The sequence below is a fragment of the Camelus bactrianus genome, chromosome X, assembly GCF_048773025.1.
Source record: "Camelus bactrianus isolate YW-2024 breed Bactrian camel chromosome X, ASM4877302v1, whole genome shotgun sequence".
Classification (NCBI taxonomy): Eukaryota; Metazoa; Chordata; class Mammalia; order Artiodactyla; family Camelidae; genus Camelus; species Camelus bactrianus.
In genome coordinates, this window is record NC_133575.1 from 84,013,350 (window position 1) to 84,033,004 (window position 19,655).

General features: G+C 42.1%; 2 protein-coding genes across 6 annotated transcripts in view; one reads left to right on the forward strand and one right to left on the reverse strand.

Annotated features, from left to right (window-relative positions):
• Nucleotides 1-5,168: 5,168 nt before the first annotated feature.
• The window catches only part of LOC105061974 (NACHT, LRR and PYD domains-containing protein 12-like), a 40,680-nt gene continuing 26,193 nt past the window's right edge, over nt 5,169-19,655 (reverse strand). For 4 of the 5 annotated variants that reach the window (XM_074358834.1, XM_010946110.3, XM_074358836.1 and 1 more), the window contains 8 exons: nt 15,449-15,619; nt 15,152-15,322; nt 13,338-13,517; nt 12,481-12,651; nt 12,202-12,372; nt 11,721-11,891; nt 11,438-11,608; nt 5,169-7,305 (listed from right to left, as the gene is read on the reverse strand). In XM_074358834.1, coding sequence (XP_074214935.1) covers nt 7,224-7,305; nt 11,438-11,608; nt 11,721-11,891; nt 12,202-12,372; nt 12,481-12,651; nt 13,338-13,517; nt 15,152-15,322; nt 15,449-15,619 — 1,288 coding nt within the window. In that variant the 3' untranslated portion in view covers nt 5,169-7,223. The remainder of the gene's footprint in view (nt 7,306-11,437; nt 11,609-11,720; nt 11,892-12,201; nt 12,373-12,480; nt 12,652-13,337; nt 13,518-15,151; nt 15,323-15,448; nt 15,620-19,655) is intronic. The other variant, XM_074358837.1, reaches the window with a different exon arrangement.
• On the forward strand, nt 17,181-19,559 carry TEX13A (testis expressed 13A). Its single transcript, XM_074358838.1, is given in 2 exon segments — nt 17,181-18,544; nt 18,547-19,559. Coding segments are annotated over 2 exon segments (1,227 nt in total). The 5' UTR covers nt 17,181-17,755; the 3' UTR covers nt 18,985-19,559.

The following is a 19,655-nucleotide window of genomic DNA, read 5'->3' on the forward strand; positions in this document are numbered from 1 at the left end:
TTTGTCTACATTGAAAATCTGTTGTTTAGTGTAACCACCTTCACTAATTACCTTAGCTAGATCTTCTGGATAACGTGCTGCAATTTCTACATCAGCACTTGCTCCTTCACCTTGTACTTTGATGTTATGGAGATGGCTTCTTTCCTTAATCCTCATGAACCAACCTCTGCTGGCTTCATACTTTTCTTCTGCAGCCTCCTCACCTCTCTCAGCCTTTGTAGAACTGAAGAGAGTTAGGGTCTTGCTCTGGGTTACGCTTTGGCTTAAGAGAATGTTGTGGCTGGTTTGATCTTCTATCCAGACCATAAAAACTTTCTCCACATCAGCAATAGGCTGTTTCATTTTCTTATCATTCTTGCATTTACTGAAATAGCACTTTAATTTCCTTCAAGAACATTTCCTTTGCATTCACAACTTGGCTAACTGTGGCTGTTTGTTGTAAGAGGCATAGTTTTCGGCCTACCTCAGCATTTGACATGCCTGCCTCACTAAGCTTAATCATTTCTGGTTTTTGATTTAAAGTGAGAGATGTGGGACTCTTCTTGTCACTTGAACACTTAAAGGCCATTGTAAGGTTATTAATTGGCCTAATTTCAGTATTGTTGTGTCTCAGGGAATAGAGAGGCTCAAGGAGAGGAAGAAAGATGGGGAAATGGTTGGTTGGTGGAGCAGTCAGAACACACACATTTATTGGTTAAGTTTACCCTCTTACATCAGTGCAGTTCATGGTGCCCCAACATAATTACAGTAGTAGTGTCAAAGCTCACTGATCACAGATCACCAAAACAAATGTAATAATATTGAAAATATATGAAATATTGTGAGAATTACCAAATGGGACACAGAGACATGAAGTGAGCAAATGCTGTTAGAAAAATAGCACCAATAGACCTGCTCAACACAGGGTTGCCACAAACCTTTAATTTATAAAAAGTGGAGTATCTGAAGCATAAGAAAATGAGATATGCCTGTATGAGAATGTGAGATGTGAATGCAGCAAGGTTGCTCTCCCAAAGGTGGTGGCAGAGCTGGTCTCTTGGAAGAAGGCTGTGTTGTACTGAGTATGAATTCCATAATATTTAGCTTTTGAATTTTTTTGGGGGGAGCAAGAGAGTAACTTTTTGTAAACATGCAGTGTATATTAAACTTTGTACAAAAGTTAACATTATGTGTAATAAATGTTTTTATCGTGGTAAATTATACATGACACACAATGTACCATTTTATCTGTTTGAAAGTGCACAGTTCAGTGGTGCTGAGTACAATTTTGATGAATACATGGTTTGAAACAAAAAACGGGTGGTGGTGACCAATGATGGGACCCTGGTGACCTTCAGTGTTCTCAGGCGTGCAAATGCAATGACCATATAGTGTCAAGGTGCTTCAGACCAGGTGCTGGATGAGGCACACATGATCTTGAAGCAGCTGGTGGCTCTGGTGTGTAGGCTCTGAGGTGGGTGCAGAAACCTTTAGTTCCTCACAAAGAAGGCATAAGTGAATATTCAGTCCAGTTCTCTCCTGCCTCGGAAGGGCCCAGTAACACACTACTCTGAGCCATAAAAGATGATGAAACCTCTACTAGCCTTGTTTCCTCATCTGTAAAATGCAGTAATCGTCCCAGAGTTGTCATGAGGATTAAATAAATGTAGAATATATCCCCTCTGTTCCACTGTCATCGCATTAAGGGCAAGGACTGTGCCTACTCATCTTTGTATTCCCCATAGGCCCAGCACGTGTTTAGAAGTACATGTACACTTGTTGAATGAAACAATTCTTCCTTTATGTCTACCTCCTTCTTTCTCCAACCCAGAGTCAATATGAAGAGAGATGGTTGTACACATTTTGGGGGGTCAGACAGGTTTGAACTTTGGCTCTGCCACTTACCTGTGCAACCTTTGTCAAATTACTTGACAATTCTGCATCTCATACAGAACACGAAGAAAAGATGTATCTACTTCATAGAATTAAATGAGATAATATAGTAAAGCACAATGCCTGTCATGACTGAGTGTTTGAACAGTAATAATTCCTACTGCTGCTGCTACTACTACTACTACTATTATTATTACTATCTGTTTCTTTGGGAAAAGGAGGCATGCTCCCCCACCACTCTCATGGGGATGAAGGAGTGGCTTGGTGAGAGGGAGTATGATACATTCACACTAGGGACTGGAACTTTTTCAAGAAATATTTCCTAGAGTTGGAAAATCAAGAAAGAGATAAGTGAGCAAGAGAAACTGAATCAACCATAAATAAAACTGGGAAGTGGGTAATATTTGTTTGTGGTGACCCCCTTCCACGCCCAGGTGATTATGTCTCTCTCCAGTTTAAGTTTTTACTGGTGTGGACAGACCAGGCTTCCATGTTGTCTGTCAGTGTTCCAGATCCTTCCCCTCTTCTCTTCTTACTACCAAAGCTCACTTGCTCTGTATGTTCTAGACTCTTGGAAACCAATCAGGAACTAATTTACTAACCTGAGGTGAGATGTTAACAGGCTGCTAATAGTTTCTTGTTTCCTCCCTGCACAGTGCTTTTGAGCACCTTAACTCATGAGGGATACTGACTTGTAAAAATTACAGGTCTGGGTGGTGAGGAAGAGGAGGAATGGGGAGGAAGGAGGAAGGTCTTTGGGCAAAGAAAATTTTCCCATGGTGCACAGGCAACTGCCTACTTAGCCCTTGAGTGGAGTGAATCTTGAACAGAAAAGGAAAACAAAGCGGAATGGGCAGGTCTTTCCCAATAAACTCCTTTGATACCTTCAAAGTGCTAACAACCAGAAGAAACACCTCAAAGCTGAAGCCACCTCCTTTAGCATTCACACTCATTATCACTCATTGGCCCTTTTTTTGTATACAAAAACCTATTTTATTTTTTTAATTAAAATTTTTTTTATTTAAGTGTAGCTGACTTCCATTGTTAGTTTCAGGTGTACAGTAAAGTGATTCAGTTATACCTATACATACATATATATTTTCTTTTCATATTCTTTTCCACTACATGTTATTATAAGAAATTATAGTTCCCCGTGCTATACAGTAGGTCCTTGTTTTTTTTTTTAATCTATTTTATATATAGTAATAACACTATCTTTTTTGATCCTTTCTCTTTTGAGGTGTCCTTGTCCCCTGCTTGCCTGAGATCCAGAGTCTGTTGCCACCTGCATTTGCTACCAGCTGGTAGACCAGACTCCAGCTTTCCACCATCTTTGGGCCTCAATTCCCATTACAGGACTGCTTCTCTCCACTCATCTACCACCAATGGACATTTCTGAGCACCTACCATGTATAAGGTCCTATCTTTCCTCCTGGCTAATACAGATTGCATAATCTGTGGAGATTTATGCACACATCTGCCACTAGTTATCTCACAGAAAGAGATGTATTTGGTCTATTTTCCCAAGAAAGGAGAGAACTTTCAATTGATTTACCCACCTGGTTCCTTTTTTTAAAAAAATGTACAAACTCTAGAATAATCAACTATCTTGTCTTGCCCAAGACTGAGGAGTTTCCTGAGATGTGTGGAATCAAGACAGTCCTGGACAAACTGGGATGGTTAGTTACCATCAAACATTTATTGACTGCCCACTGTTTATCTGGCATAATTTTAGGTACTGATGGGTTGCCTTCCAGGCCAGCCTTAAATGAATGCTGGGAAAAGTGATGCTTAAGACAGAAATGTGCTGGTAAACATTTAACTCTCTGGAGGAGGATAATGGGGAGGAGGGAGACCCCTAATCTGTAGCATTTGCTGATTTCTGTGTTGTAAACAGTCCTACTGTGACCAATTTCAAGCTACCAAAGAGACACAGAGTGGAACACCATTATTTATTAACGTTTCCACTGTACAAATATAACAGATGCAAAGAACTTCAAGAGCAAAGATAGTAAAATGTGGTAAAAATAATTAGGAAGTTATGAGTTTAGAATATTTATTACCTTTAATAAAACTTATTTAATTCCAAGTTTGTATCATGTGATTTTTAAATAATGGGTTTGCTTAGCAACTGATTTGCCAAATTCTTGAAAATGCAACCATCAACTTTCACTAGTCAGTATAAGCAAGTTCCAGCGCATCACTAAAGAACCCTGGAAAGAACCTGTTTCATCATGCACATGTCTCTTTCCCACCCATATGCCACAAAGGACTGAAAACCATTTGCAACTTATTTCTTTGATCTGATCCCTGCCTTTAGTATACTAAGAAGAGCAAGACCAAGAATAAGGACACTTAAATTCTAATCCCAGTCTTACCATGAATTGACTGTGTGACCTTGACCTCTGTAGATCCCAGGTTCCCTATCTGTAAAGGGGTTAAATAACTGGTGTTCTTAAATGATTTTTTTCAGGCACACATGTGTGTACTTGTGTGGGTATATGTGTTTACAACCCTTTTGAGGTATAATTCACATACAATATGCTAGATATATTTTAAAAGTACAATTTGATGAGTTTTGACCGATAATCACCACAAACAAGATAAAGAGCATATCCACCACACCCAAATGTTTTCTTGTGTATCTTGTCTCCTGGGTTTGACATCCCCCTTTCTCCTCTGCCTCTCTTCCCAGCTTTTTAAAAATTAACGTTAACATGATGTATCTTTTCCCAATCTTTTATGTTTGTGTTTTTATACTTAAAGTGGGTTTCCTATAGGCAGTATATTGGTTGAGTCTTTAAAAAAAACTTTTTCCATTTTACCAGTCTAGTTATGAGACCATTAACTTTAATAAGACTACTGATACTGCCTAAAGCTACCATCTTGCTATTTTTTATTTCTCCCAACTCTGCCTGTTATCCAATGCCTGGGAACTGTTGTTTCCCATATTTTGCCCATTTTTTGAGTTGTTAATGTGAAAGGGTAAATCCACTCACTGTAACTTCATCATTGTGGAAGCAGAAGTCCTCCATGTTTTGTTTTTCATACTGATTTGTTATTTATATTACAGACATTAGCCTTGTCTTTATATGTGTGCCAAGTATGTTCCTCCAGTTTATCAGTAGTCTTTTAATTTTATTTATGGTATTTTTTTTCATAAAGAGATTTTTAATTTTGATGTTGTCAAATTCTTCTTTTCCTTTGGGTTTTTATGTCACGTTTATAAATGCCTGCCCTATGTTTACTTCTAAATTGTCATGTTTTAAAAGAAGAAAAATAACTCCTCAATATGATTGAGTTTTATTTTTAACATCAAGTTTATTAATTATAAAATACATGCACATGGTAAAAACATCAAGTAGAACAGAGGTCTATAGATGAAAATGAAAAGTTCCCTTCCTATTCTCCCAATGCCCCTGCTTGCCAACTTCCTCTTGCCAGAGGTAACTCCTGTTAGCAATTTCTTGTATATATCCTTCCTTGCACACTCTGGACACATACATACACATGCATATTTTGTACACAAACAGGACACACACACACACACACACACACACACACACAGAGGGTTCCACAATTTTTCATTTAATATTTCACCTTTGAGTTCTTAACGTGACTGAGTTTTATCATATGTTCACCAGACTGACAGAGGGACCACGGCAGTCAGAGAACATGGTAAGGGAAGTGCGCAGGAATAGGCATATTCATCTCTGTAAAGCCAAAACTTAGCACAAAATCTGGCACAAAATAAACCCTCAATAAATAAGTATTAAACAACTAAAGGGAAAGAAGAACTTGAGAAAACTGGAAACAAACTGCTACCTTGGCCATTCTCTCAAGCCAGACCTGGTCTCTTAACCAAGAGTTACCATCTCCCAGGGCAGCAGGGAACAATACCTGATGATGGGTGAGGACATGGAATATCTGGACCTCTCCCCTGCAATAACTTCCCACTCTGTGTCCCTTTCCCCACTAAATTCACTGCCTGCAGCACACACATTTAGTTCAAATGCACACTTCACACTGACTACACAGCAAGAAAATCTGTAGTCTCAAAGACTACACAGCTGCATTATATTACTGGTACACACTCATACCACTAATCAGCTACCACTAATTGGTACCTAGTATGGGGTAGGCACCATATTGGGAACAATAGCCCTGCAAGGTTAATGTCAATTTATCCTCATTTTATAGATGAGAAAACCGAGGCTCCAAGAACCCAAGTGACTTACTCAGGGTCACACAGCTAGTAAGTAGGTTCCAGAGATAACTCTACATCTTAATCAGGTCGGCCTATTTTTCTGTTGATCCCATACCGCCCCATTCGCTCTTATTTCACGGGCTCTGTGCTATTTTCCTTGCCTAGTACTCCCTTTCTCCACTTGTTTCATCTGGTATTTTGTAGAAACCAGGCAGAGACAGAAGTGTGCAGTTGTGCAGGATCTGTGCTGGGCTATGCAATATGCTGTCAGGGATGAGGAATGAGTCAGTCTTAGGAGTCCATGAACAAGAACAAACACAAGGGGGAGGTATTAAAAGTTCAGAAAGTTAGTTGAGCCTGGGAACTGGAGAGCACCCTCAGAAGCTTAGGATATGGATATTGTGGCAGCTCAAGAAACTCTAATGCAAACATTTCACTTTCTCCAGGCGCTTTTGGTGAGCTGCTCACAAATACAGCCCTTTTGCCTACAGTCTTATAGCCGCTGGCCAGTATATCTTCCCCTATCTTAATCCTACTTATTCTCAAGGACCACATCAAGTCTCACCTCCATGAAGCCTTTCCTTATTAATCCAACTCATTCCTTTCTCTTTCTTTTGCGAATTACAGTTTTACTTAAAATCAGCACCATAAGATATAACATGTGTTTGTTTGTACACCCTCTTGTACTTTAATCATTTCAAGTATCTTGTCTCTTTAAGTGGACTCATGAACATGTCTTGTTTCTATAATAGTTTCCCTGCCTGGTCTGAGTATTGGGAAACCTGGCTGGATTCTAGTCCCAACTCTCCCACGAATGAGCTGTGGGAGTTGGAGCTCGTCACAACCTCTCTGAGCCTCATCTTCTCACCTTTGAAAGTTTTTGTGAAAACACAGTAAACATTGTAACACAATATATGAATGTAAGGTATTATTGCTGAAGACATTTCAACTAAGGTGCTTTCACCTTTTACATCCTACTTAGTGGATGATTCTATGTAAGAAATAGCAATCACTGCTGCTTGTTTCATACTAGCATCCTCAGCAAAGGTTAACAGGTTTATAACAAGAATACTGAACAACTGTTAATGATGGTGCCGAACAGAGGAGGTCTATATGCAGCTGATTCAGGTGATCTCCTTGGAAACTACCAGGTGATTCCAGGCTTGCTCATTTTTAAAGCTTCTATTTTTCTGAATGTTTCTTCATGTAAATGATCCGTGTCAATGCTATGAAAAATGAAAAGAATCTTGTGTCAAGTCAAGCTAACATATGCCTCCAGTATCTTTCCTATTCTCAAGGGTAAGCTTCCCATTCACACTTGCTCCACAGCACCACTTGGTTACTTCACCCACTTGGCATTTACCTCCCCCCTCAGCCTTAGCTTCTTCCCATGGGTCTCAAAAAAGAAAATGCTTAACTTCCTCTTGGACTCTCACTGCCGTCCCTCCATGCCTTTGTACAAGGCCCTGCTGCATTAGTCCATTAGTTCCTGCTCCTCTATCTATAATCTCTCCCTCTCTACGGGCTCCTTTCCCTCAGCTGACAAATTTGCCTATCCTAAAACAAGACAAAAAAGAAAAAGAACAAATCCCCAGAGTTACGATCCCAAATTTCTTCTCCTTTTCACAAACTTCTTGAAAAAGGAGTCTCCACTCCTTCTCCTCTTCCTTATCTCCCATCTCCTGAAGTCACTTCAATCTGGTTTCCAGCCCTACCACAGCACTAAAATGCCCTTGACAAGGTCACCTATTCCTCCTAGTTGCTAAATCCAATGGACACTTTTCAGTACTCATCATTTTGGAACTCTCTGCTGCATTGGATACTGTCCAACACTTCTTCCTTGAAGCTCACTTTTAGAGCTTCAAGGACACCTTTCTCTCCTGGTTTTCTCCATGGGTTTTCCTTTCCATACCCACCTCTTAAAAGTTGGTATTGCCCAGGGCTAATTACCCAGAGATGTTCCTCAGAGGTTCTTCTCTTCTCACTCTCCCTAGAGGATCTCATCCATTGCCATGGCTTCAGCTATCACCTCCAGGGCCCACTCCTACATCCAATTGCCTACCTACTAGAAAACTTCCCACAGTGTTCCACACTGTTCTACAGGCACTTCAGACTCCACATGTCCTTGATTAACCCCTACTGACTACAAAAGAAGATACAAACTCTTTCAAATGTGTAGTGAGGTACAGTTTTTAGTTTTTAATGGAGAGAAGCTAATCTTCATCTAGCAAAGTGAAATGAGCAGCCCTGCTAGTTATGCAGTTGTAGAGTAAGTAGACATTTAATGCCATATAAGTATAATAAGACCTTTAGAATTTTTTGAGTGGCTTAGCAAAAGCTGTCTCACCTCCTGACATGTAGAACTCACTGCTGGGTAAGAGGTAGGCCAATATGCTTAGGAGACCTGGAGGTCTTCTGGGAATTAAGAGACCAGTTACTCTCAATCCCTTTTTTACTAATTTAGAATTAGGAACATGTGTCAGGGTGAGCCAGGGTATTTTACCCAAGGCGCAGTGTCTGGGAAGGGCACCAAGGCACCAAAAATAAAATTATCTTGAAGAAGGAAGATGGCTTAAGTGGGATCCCTGACACAACTCAGGGGCCTACATCTTTGCAGGCAAGGACTGGCTTCACACATGTATACCTGTGGCTGATTCAAGGAGCTGTTTTAGACCCAGCCTCCCTGACACATAGAGAACTTTAAGGAACAATGATTGCATATTCGGGTGTGGACTAAGATGTCAATAACTTCAGAGTCCAAGTATAATGACATTGCAGGGCTGGCAGGGATCCAGACCAGCCAGGGGCATCACTGTCCAGTCACCAAGCTTCTGTGGGACTGGGTAGGATCAGTTATCAAGATCAGCCCTACGTGGCAGTGAGAAACAGCAGCAGCAGTGGTCTGATTCTCCAACTAGCTTTGAAAGCAAAACTGGTTCCATCTTTGGGATCAGTTTTGGAAAGGTAAGGAAAGGTCACCAAATGTACAACTACTCTGGTATGTGAGAAAAAGAGAGTGATGACTGAATTTGCACCCAGAATTCTGCAAACAGATCTTACTAATTACACATGGCATACAAGGCCTTGCTTACTCCCTCAATCTCATTTCTTGACACATTCTACTTTTCACTTTATGCTGCAGCAATAGCAAACTTCCTGGAGATTTTCCACCTCTATCCCCATCAAGTACCATAAAACATGCTGCTTACTGTCTATTTTTTCTCATGCTATCTCCTGAGCCTGGACAACCCTTCTATATCTTTACCTCCAATTCCCTGGCTATAGTCCTGAGATTCAACTCAGGTGGCCCTTCTTCCAAGAATTTTTCCCTGAGCCTCTTGGCCTCGGTGAGTTGTCTCCTGTCATGGCTCCATTAAGACTAATTATCCTATTGCATTCATCAGTTTACATGCCTGTGTGTATCACTAGGCCCACTGGTCCTTGAAGAGTATAGATCGTTTCTCATGTCTTATTCATTCTTGTCTCCCAGCACTTGGCACATCTGTCTAGCACACAGTAGATATTCAGCAAATGCTTGTGGATGAGTGAAGGTTTAGCATTGTCAGTCTGAGGCTGCAACTTGTTATTTTTTCCCCCTCGATCTTTTGAATGTCTAGATACCTAGTCTTTTTTGAATATATCATCATGTCTCCTTGCCTTACCCCTAGATCTCTAAATTACTAACATTCCTATATGTATTTACTAACTGCAAAGCACTGAGCTAGAAACTTTGCTTGGGAAAATACAATGAGGAATAAGATTCAGACCTCACACTCAAGCAGCTCTTAGGAAATGACCTTCTTCCTTCAGCCTTTCCAATTTCCAGACAAGATTCCCCCTTTTAGGAGGCTCTCTTGGATTTACCCCCTCTCTAGCCCACCACCACATTAAATGATCCAGTTTACTCTCACCTTACTTGAGTAAGTATATTATTTCTATTGATTTCAGTGTTGTCTGTCTTATATACACAATAATGTTCAACATTTATTTGAGGTCAGTGAATAGTATCTATTCTGTGTGTGTGTCCTTTATTTTGTATTAAGAGCTATTATCGCACACTGCTATCGACTTGAAGTTTGATAAGTTATAAGGGTTGGAAGGTTGGCCTGGAAACACAATGGAAGCACATTGGTTAAAAGACAAAGGGTGAGAGAAACCGGTAATGGTGCAAATTATAATAAGAAACAAATAATGGCATGCCATCAAAAAATAATTTCTCCATGATGTCATTTAGGACCTTTGCTGAAGCATACATATGACAGAGTGCTACCACATTACTCTATATTTAAAGAAACATTAGGATTGATCATTGAGTTTACTTCAACCTGTTGACAATACAGACTTCAGTCACCTTTTTCTGAGAAAGATACCATGGAGGTCCCTAAACCCCTGAGGCTTATTATCTTGTGAATAATTCCCTCTTCCTAGGCAATAATTACCACACTCTCAAGTCTTGGAAACTAACAGACTTCATTTTGCTAGTAGAGAACCAGCTTCTGTGTCAGCCAGGCTTATAATCAGGCATTTATGCTGTTTTCATTTACGCTTCAATCCATCAAATTGGCTTTGGAATGTGGAATTTTTGCACTCAGCCTTTATTTTCCATTATGTGTTCCAGTTCTTGATGCCAGAAATAAATGGCCATTTGTCCACTGGTTAGCTGCCAACAGAGCATAGCTATATCCTAATTAAGAGTTACTTTGTGCGTTATGCCAGCCTGCTGAGCTGGCAGGTAGACACTGACCAGAAAGGGTGAAGCCCTCCACTTTCTGTAATTGTAATTGTGTAACAGCTTCATCCCCCTAAGTGGTGAAGACTTTCAAAAAGTAAACATCAAGCCCTCTAGCAGTCATTAGAAGAGGAAAGGGGAAGGGTTTAACATTTATGGAGTACCTCCTACGTGCCAAGGGTTGTACATTCATAATTAACGTCTCGCTTCATGCAATTCCCAGGCTAACACCAGGCAGTCAGGTACTACTTGTGTTAGCTCCATTTTATAGACAAGGATACTAAAGCTCAGGGAGAAGCAAGCATGGTCGTATAGCTAGTAGTTGCTAGACCTAGTATTTTAGCCAGATCTAGCAGAATCTGGATCTGGTGCTCTTTTTCCTACACCATGTTGCTTTTCTTAGCAATGAGATCCAGCACTGCCTGTTCTCAACCTTTCTCCCTGCCCCTGCATCCAAGGAAGAGGCCTATTGGTAATCTCACAATTGATAATCAAAAAAATTTGCTATTTTACCTAGGCATGGCCTGCCCTCAGTTTTTCTTCTCTTTTCTTGCTGCGGTGGCTATGATCAAACCCAACATGCTTGTCCAGGCCCCCTCCCTTCCACTTCCCCCACCACAGTAACTTACTAGAACGTTTGTAGTTTACATATTGGATGAATCAGTGCATCACACAGCATTTGCACTCCAAAATCCCTGAGGTCATTTCCACTTAAGTCTAGCAATGTTAGGTTCTCATTTCTGCTGAGGACAGAGGCGAGGGCTCCACAGCACGCATCTGTGAGGTAACATTCTGCTAGCCTATGGGCGGTTGGGGATTCAAGAAAGAAATTCGTTTTACCCCAATAATGACTCTCCATTTTATATATAGCCTGGAACAAGAGCTCAGTGGACAGAGTCCCTGTGCACTTACCACAAGGTCTGTAGTTTACAGGAAGGGTGTTTCAGCCCTTCACATAGCACCTGCATGCCTTCATCTCCTAAGGCATTGTCACTGAGGTCAAGGTCTCTCAGGTGTTCATTTGTGTACAGTGCATTGCACAAATCCTGACAACACTCTCCAGTCAGGTGACAGGTCCACAGTCTGCCAGGAAATAAGGCAGAGAAAGTTGGCATCATTTTATCTGTACTGGGTCACTTTAGAAATTGGATTTGCCCAATTGTAGAAAAATATGGTAGAAAAATCAGTGTCATGTTAAAAAAAAAAAATCCCTTGAGCCAGAGCCAAGCAGAGATTGTAGAGAGGGGGAAGATTTATTCCCCCTAAATTATTTGGGTCTTCATTTATTGCTTCCTTGGGAATTATATCATCAGGTCAAATAATAATCACTTAATTTGGGGAGTTGCTGAAACATTAAGAAACTCTGACAGTGACTATTGCACACAATACTCACGCCAGATCCTTTAACTGACAGTCAGGCTGTTTTAATCCTTCACACAGCAATTTCAGTCCCAAATCTTCGATTTTGTTATTAATTAGAAGCAGCTTTGTCAGGCTCCGGGTAGAGCTCAGGACTTGGGCGAGGGATTTACAACAAGCTGCAGAGAGGGAACATTCGGAAAGCCTGGAGGAATAGGGACAGCAAGATGGTTGTTAACCATGGCAGCAGGGAGTTCCACTGAACCTCAAATGTCAAGGCCCATGAGAAGTACAAGGACAAGCAGACACTTACACAAGATTCTCGATTACACCATTTGCATGCTGCAGGCCTTCACAGAGATGCTGTACTCCTGTGTCCCCCAGGGCATTGGCAAACACAAACAGCTCTTTTAAAGTCTGACTCACTTGCAAGAAAGAAGAGAGCTCCACACAGCTAGCACCTGTCAGGTAACATGTGCTCAAGCTACCCAGAGACAAAGAAGAAAAATCAGCCACTGCTGTCATTTAGCTTCCAGGAGTGTTCTCCCAATCTCCCCATTTAGCTAAGTCCTAGCCATTCTTCAAGTTCTAGCTGCTGGCCCACCACCTTCACAGAATCTCCTCCTGAGGTCTGCAGCCCAGAGTGACCTCCTCCCTTTCCCTGCGCTCATCTGGCATTTAAACAAGATTCTATAGTGTTAGGCATTTGATTACACATTGGACTGTGTTGCTCTCCAACTGTTTCATATCCATGTGTCCTTAAGGGCAGCTCTGTCACTTGTAGTCCTTTTGATAACTCCATTCACATCTAGCCCAGTGTTGGGTACATAGTAGGTATTCTTTCTAGAGTTAACATTTAATTAGCATCAGTCCTGTAAACAAACAGGACAGTAGTATACTAGAAAGAACATGAGATTTGGAGGCAGATTTTGGAGTCACATCCTGACTATACCACTTTTTCGCTGTGTGACCTTGGACAAGTCACTCCCCCCTATCCTGTTTCCTCATCTGTACAATGGGGAAAAGAAAGCCCACCTTAAACGATTATTGTAAGAAGTTAATTATGTAAAATAACTTCTAGCAAGCATCAAGCATAGATCCTGGCACACAGCAGGCATTTAACAAGTTCAATAGTCATGCAATTATGCCAGATAGTTCTAAAAAACTTACTCTAGTTTCTCCATTTTACAGTTGGAATGTCTGAGACCCTCACAAAGATACTTCACCCCTGTGTCCCCGAGGGGATTTTCACTCAGGTCCAGCTCAGTGAGGTTTGGATTGCAAGTGAGAACAGAGGCAAGATATTTGCAAACAGTCTCTGAGCTTTCAGGGAGAAAGCTAGCACACAACCTGGAAAGAAAGATAAACAGACACAGAATTGGCTACTTTATCATCCTACTCACCCTCTACCCACAAAACATCACGAGCAGAGAAAATAAAGGCCCACCCATACAAGACTCCCAACCTGGAATATGTCACAGCCCTCTTTCACACATGGGAGGGACTTGTACATTGCTCCCACAACACTGTATCCCTCAGTGAGAACTCAATAAATGTCGACTGCCCAAAAAAGAAAAGAATTGGGAGGAAATATCAAGACAACCCAATCTCATTTTAATTCCCTGCATGAATTAAGCACTCTCATATCTTCTTTCAAATCTGAGGGGAAAATGCTACAATCATCCTCAACAAATTTTACAGTCAAAGGAGCTTTCCTTTCCTCTTATCTGTAAGTTCATTATTAATTAATCTACCATCCTTAGAGAAACCCAGCCCATCACCATCATCCATATAATATTCCTTCCTTGGTCCAAAGACTGGTTTTTACTGATTTTGCTGTCTTCTCAATCTTTATTTCTCCATATTAAGTAGTCCAATTCTTTGAACTATTTCCCATCAACTTTTTCTTCCATCACTTTCAAGAATTTCTATATTTACTACAACCTTTGAGTCCTCAATTTTCTCTTGAGTTATCAATCTTGAAGAAGGCTCATGAGGACATGTATCTATATCTCTCCAATTTAGAAATTTTAAATAGAGATATTCTGCAAAACAATGAGTTTCAAAGTGGATTTAGAAAGTGTTAATGCTAAAGAACTTTTGCCTCAGAAAACCCCACATATATATTGTGATGGTTAATTTTATGTGTTAAGTTGGCTAGGTCATAGTACCCAGATATTTGGTCAAATATTATTCTAGATATTTCTGTGAAGGTACTTTTTAGATGAGATTAACATTTAAATCAGTAGACTCTGAGTTAAGTAAATTACCCTCCATAGTGTGGGTGGTCCTCACTCAATTGAAAGTTTAATAGAAAAAGACTGACCCCCTGGGAAGAAGAGGGGATTTTGCCAGAAGAATGCCTTTGGACTTGAACTGCAACACTGGCTCTTCCCTGTGTCTCCAGTCTGCTGGCCTACCCTGCAGATACTGAACTTGACAACTGCCATAATCTGTGTGAGCCAATTACTTAAAATAAATCTCTCTATATGTTCATATACATTTATTGGTTCTGTTTCTCTGGAGAACTCTGACTAATACAAATATGATAAATTTCTTATTAAGGCCATTATACGGACTTCGAAGTCGGACACATCTGGGTTTCTAATTGTGCCTCTGCCATGTTATTTAGTCTTATGACCTTGGGTTTCCACTTCCTCATCTGCTAAAATGAGGATAGTAATCTGAATCTCTTAGAGCTGTTGTGCAGATTAAAGGAAATCATGTTTCCAAAGCATTCAGCACAATGCTTAGCACAAAGTAATTGCTCAATAAGTGTGGGCTATCATTATTGTCATTAATGTTATTGCCACTTACAATGAAAATTCTCTTCCTATAATTTTTCTGGAACAGTTTTAGGGTCTGCCACTTTTATTCTTCCTCTCCATGACTCCTTAAGTGTGCTCTGATCATACAACATCCATGTTGAATTGCACATTTTAAAATTTTTTCTTGCAGTATGAAAACTAATAGTGACAACTTACTTGAGCTTCTGTAATTTGCAATTTGGATCTTTTAAACCATCACAGAGCAATTTCAAAGCTGAAGCTTCCAGTTTTGTTTCACTAAATTCCAGCTCAGTGAGCCACTGATTTGTGCTGAGAACAGCTGCTAGCGCCCCACAAGAAGCAGAGGAGATAAGGCATCGGTACAACCTTCAGAGAACAGAAGAATGACCTCATTATCTTATTCATACTCTCCCCTCTACACATACAAAAAGAATTGACAAAAAATGACATAAAATGACACGAACACAGACAAATTCTCCTGCTATCAGTTACCTCAATGTCTGTAAGATACAGTTTGGCTGTTTTAATCCTTCACACAGAAGCTTCATTCCTGAATCTTCTAGGGTATTTTTCACAAATTCCAAATCTGTCAGATACTGGTTGGTTTCAAATACTAAGGAGAGGTCTCTGCCACAAGAAGCCGTGAGGTGGCAGAAAATCAGTCTGTGTGGAGAAAAAGACATTTCAGAGAAGAAAAGAGAACTCTCTTTAAAGGTACCTCTTTGCTCCTTACTGATGTAATGAATTATTTCACTTCATTCAACAATTAACTTATTGAGTGTTTACTGAAAACACAGAAATAATTAAGACTCAGACCCTGCCTTCAAGGAATGCCCAGTTAATGGGGAAAAATTAGAAAATCATGGATTATAATACAGTGTGAAAAGTACTGCAAATGGTATTCACAAGGTATCATGGAGACACAGAAAGGTGGCACAATTCAGCCTAGCATGGGGTGGGGTTTAGAAGATCTAAAAATACTTACAAGAGGAGCAAATACTTGAGTGCTGTTGTGAAAGGGTAATAAAAATTGAACAGGAGTTAGGTGGATGAGGAGAATGAGACTGGGGACAGCAGGAGGGGCTGAGGTACAATTCACTCATGGAGCAACCTGTGCAAAAGCCAGGAGGTAAGAGAGGGGATGCTTCATTTGAAAAACTACCAATTATTTGCTACGGCTTATTTTAAAATACTGGAGGGTATATATCAAACTATTAACCATGGTTATCTTCCAGGTTGGAGGGAAGGGTTGGACTACAGGGAGACATTTACTTTCCAGGTATTTTAAAATTGTTTACAATGATCAGAAGTTATCAGAAAAATTATTTTAAAAAGTTTGAAAAATATAATGCATGCTTATTATAGATAATTTTTACAATTGAGAAAAATGTGAAGAATAAAGTTTTTAGTATATGTGCTGCCGAATGAGCACAAGAATAAAGTTTTTTTCAGAAAGTACTGTATTCCTACCACCGAAAGATAACCACTGTTAAAATTTGGAATATAATTTTCCAGATTTCTAACGCATGGATACATACAGCATTATATGTTCCCTGTAACAGATGAAACCACAGAAAGATTTATTTTTAAAAGATGAAAACTTTTACCCAACTTCTCCAAACGCCACCTACCAGAGATATTCAGAATATTAAGAGTCTGGTGTATATCCTACCACTCCCTTCTCCAGGATTATAGAAACATATGCAAACATACACACACATACACATACACACACACACACACACACACACACACAGGATTTGTACATTTTACAAAAATTAAACCATAGAAAACATTACTATTTTACATGCACTTTGTCATTCAGTCCTCATCTTAGGCCCATGGGTTAAAAACTGAAAGTTAACTATAGCACAAGGTCATACAGTATAAGTGGCAAAGTAGTACTCAACCTGAGGGCTGTCTGGATTATTCTCTAGGCCTCAAAAAGCCATTAGAAGTTTAAAGAGACAGTCAGATCCTTCTGACGACAGGGTAGGACAAGAGACAAACCTGGTGTTAGAGGGAGGCAGTGGTCCAGGGAAGAAATTATTTGGAGGGAGGGGAAGGGCTGGACTAGGATGATGGGGGGTGTGGAGGTGGACAGATTCAAGATACATTTTGGGGGCAGGTGTGGCCAGAATTTATGACCATTTGAGGTGACGGGGGTTGAGGCTGTACTCTGCCTCCACCTTCCTCCTCCAGCGGGTAGCCGAGGCCATTTGGGGGGTGAGGTGGGGCTGTTTCCTATTCTAGAGTATTCCATGTGTAGGAGAGGAGCGCTCCCTGGGTGGGACAAACCATATGGTGGGGATGGGGTGGGACTTTTTGTATTTGATTACAAGCGCTTCGCTTTCCTGGTTCTAAGTCTTTTCTTACCACTACAGTTTCTTCCCGCCTTCAAAGATTTTCAAAAGTGTAGCGCATTCCCTTATGTAGGGGGTGGGGGGAATGTGGGGAGTCTCCCTTGTGCACCCTTCCTACCTCCAATGTTTCTGGAAGTTGGTACAGTCCCAAGGGAAAAGCCTGGAAGGGTTGGCAGGAGGCTCTCTCTCCCGTTGGAGAAAAAGAGGTCCCCTCTCTCTCTGGGCATGGTAGACAGGCGTGTTTGCCCTGCATCCCCACTGACCTCGAGGTAAGGCCTGATGGGAAGTGTCCTGGCGGGCAAGCCAGTCAGGGGTTCTTGTTCTTTACAAGAGTGTGAAAGGGGAAGGGGAGAGGAAGCAGACATGAGAAGACTGGGGAGTGGACAACTGATTCCTCTCCGCAGGGCCAGCCAAGCCCCAAAGGCCCTCAGCCAGCATGGCCTTGAAACCCGAGGACCCTAGTGGTAAGTTCCAGCATGGCAAGGTGGTGGCCTTCATCAACGAGAAGATGGCCAGGCACGCAAAAGGCCCTGAGTTCTACCTCGAGAATACATCCCTGTCCTGGGAGGAGGTGGAGGCCAAGTTCAGGGCCATCCTGGAGGACACTGATGTGTCCAGCGAGGTCAAAGAGGCCTGTGCCTGGGGCAGCCTGGCCCTGGGCATGCACTTTGCCCACAGGCAGAACCAGTTAAATGAGTGCAGGGTGCAGTGCCTGCATGACTTCGCAAGACTGCAAAAGTCAGCCGCGCAGGCCTTGGCCTCAGACCTGAAGTTGCTCACAGCGCAGCGGGAGGTGGAGCGTGAGGAGGCGGCCTCCCAGCTGCGGCTGGCCCAGGCCAGCCTGGCAGAGATGCGGAAAGAAAGGGACCCACTGAGGTGAAAGCTCCTTCACGCTGTAAGATTGCTCTTTTTGGTCCCTGCCCCGCCCCCTGGACAGGTCTCAATTCTGCCCATTTCTCTCCAGGAGTGGGTCGCAGAAGGGCCAGGCCTGGCCACTGCTACTGGGGCTGGGACAGGAGCAGGTGAGGTGGAACAGAAGGCGGAGGCCACTGCTACTAGTGCTACTGCTTCCGGCATCACAGGAGGAGGAGGAGGAAGACAGAAGGATGCGGAGAGTGCGGAGGCAGTGGAGGAACTGAGTGGAGACCTTTTGCAGCTCCTCGGAGCTGTGGACCAGAAAAATTACACCTCTGGCGGGAAGAGGGAGGGAGAACTCAGGTCAGAAATATAACAGCTATGTTATATTTCTCTGGGACCCTCAAGCCCTAGTCAACAGTCTCACCAGAACTGCTTCCTGTCCAGCTGCCTGCCTCATTCACATATTCATACTCATGCCCCTTATCCCCCTTTCCAGATACACCCACACTATCTCCACCTACATCATCCCCACCAGCAGCAATGTTCACAGCAGGAGCTCTATCTCAGACCTCTCCCCACTGGGGACCCTCTGATGAAAGCTTATGGGCTGATGTGGGGGCCCAGGGAATAAACCCTTAAGAACCCTAAAGAGACAGGAGAGACTCTGATCCCTATCCGCAGAGGAGACAACCAGTGTTTCGCAGGCCTGGAGATTGTGACTGTCCTTGGTGTAAAGCTGTGAATTTTTCACGGAGGGAAACTTGCTTCCGCTGTGGGAGGGGTATCTGGCTGCAGAGCCCTCAGTGAATTCAGAAATATGAAACAGAAAATAAATATATTCCCAGTGGGAACTCAACTTTCAGAGGGAGGGGGGAAAGGTGGGAGAGGGGGCTCGGGGGGAGGGGAAGGGTGGGAGAATGGGGCTAGGGGAGTGGGTGGGAGGTGTGGTGGGTGTAGACTGACCAAGAAAGACATGTTTTGATGACCGCCTTTGTGTTCCAGAGCACTAGCATTCGACACCCCAGAACTGCTGCAGCTTCTGTTTGTATGTGTCTCTCCCCAACCCTGGTATCTGGTGGACCTGGGCAGCCATGTATATAACACCCCACCTTTCCCCCAACTAGACAGTAGATGATTGGAGCAGGAATGGACATCTGATCCATCCTGAGCCAAACAGACTCTCACACTAGGGTCTGCACAGAGAGGCAGATTCCATAGCCAGGATGGTGTTGGGTAGTGAAGCAGTGGGTCTTTTGGAGTCTGGATCAAGGGCAGAGCCATGGACACCGAGATCTGGCCCTGGCTGTGCAGGAGCAAAACCGTGTGCTTTACAGAGGCCAAGTGTCTTAGAGGATGACAGTGTGAGCCCCAGGGAGCAGACAGGAACACAGAAGCAGAGAGGAATTGATCCTGTGACCCCAGCGACTGACTGTGTGGTGGCAGACTACTTTTCCACTTCCTGCAATTATGCTGAGTGC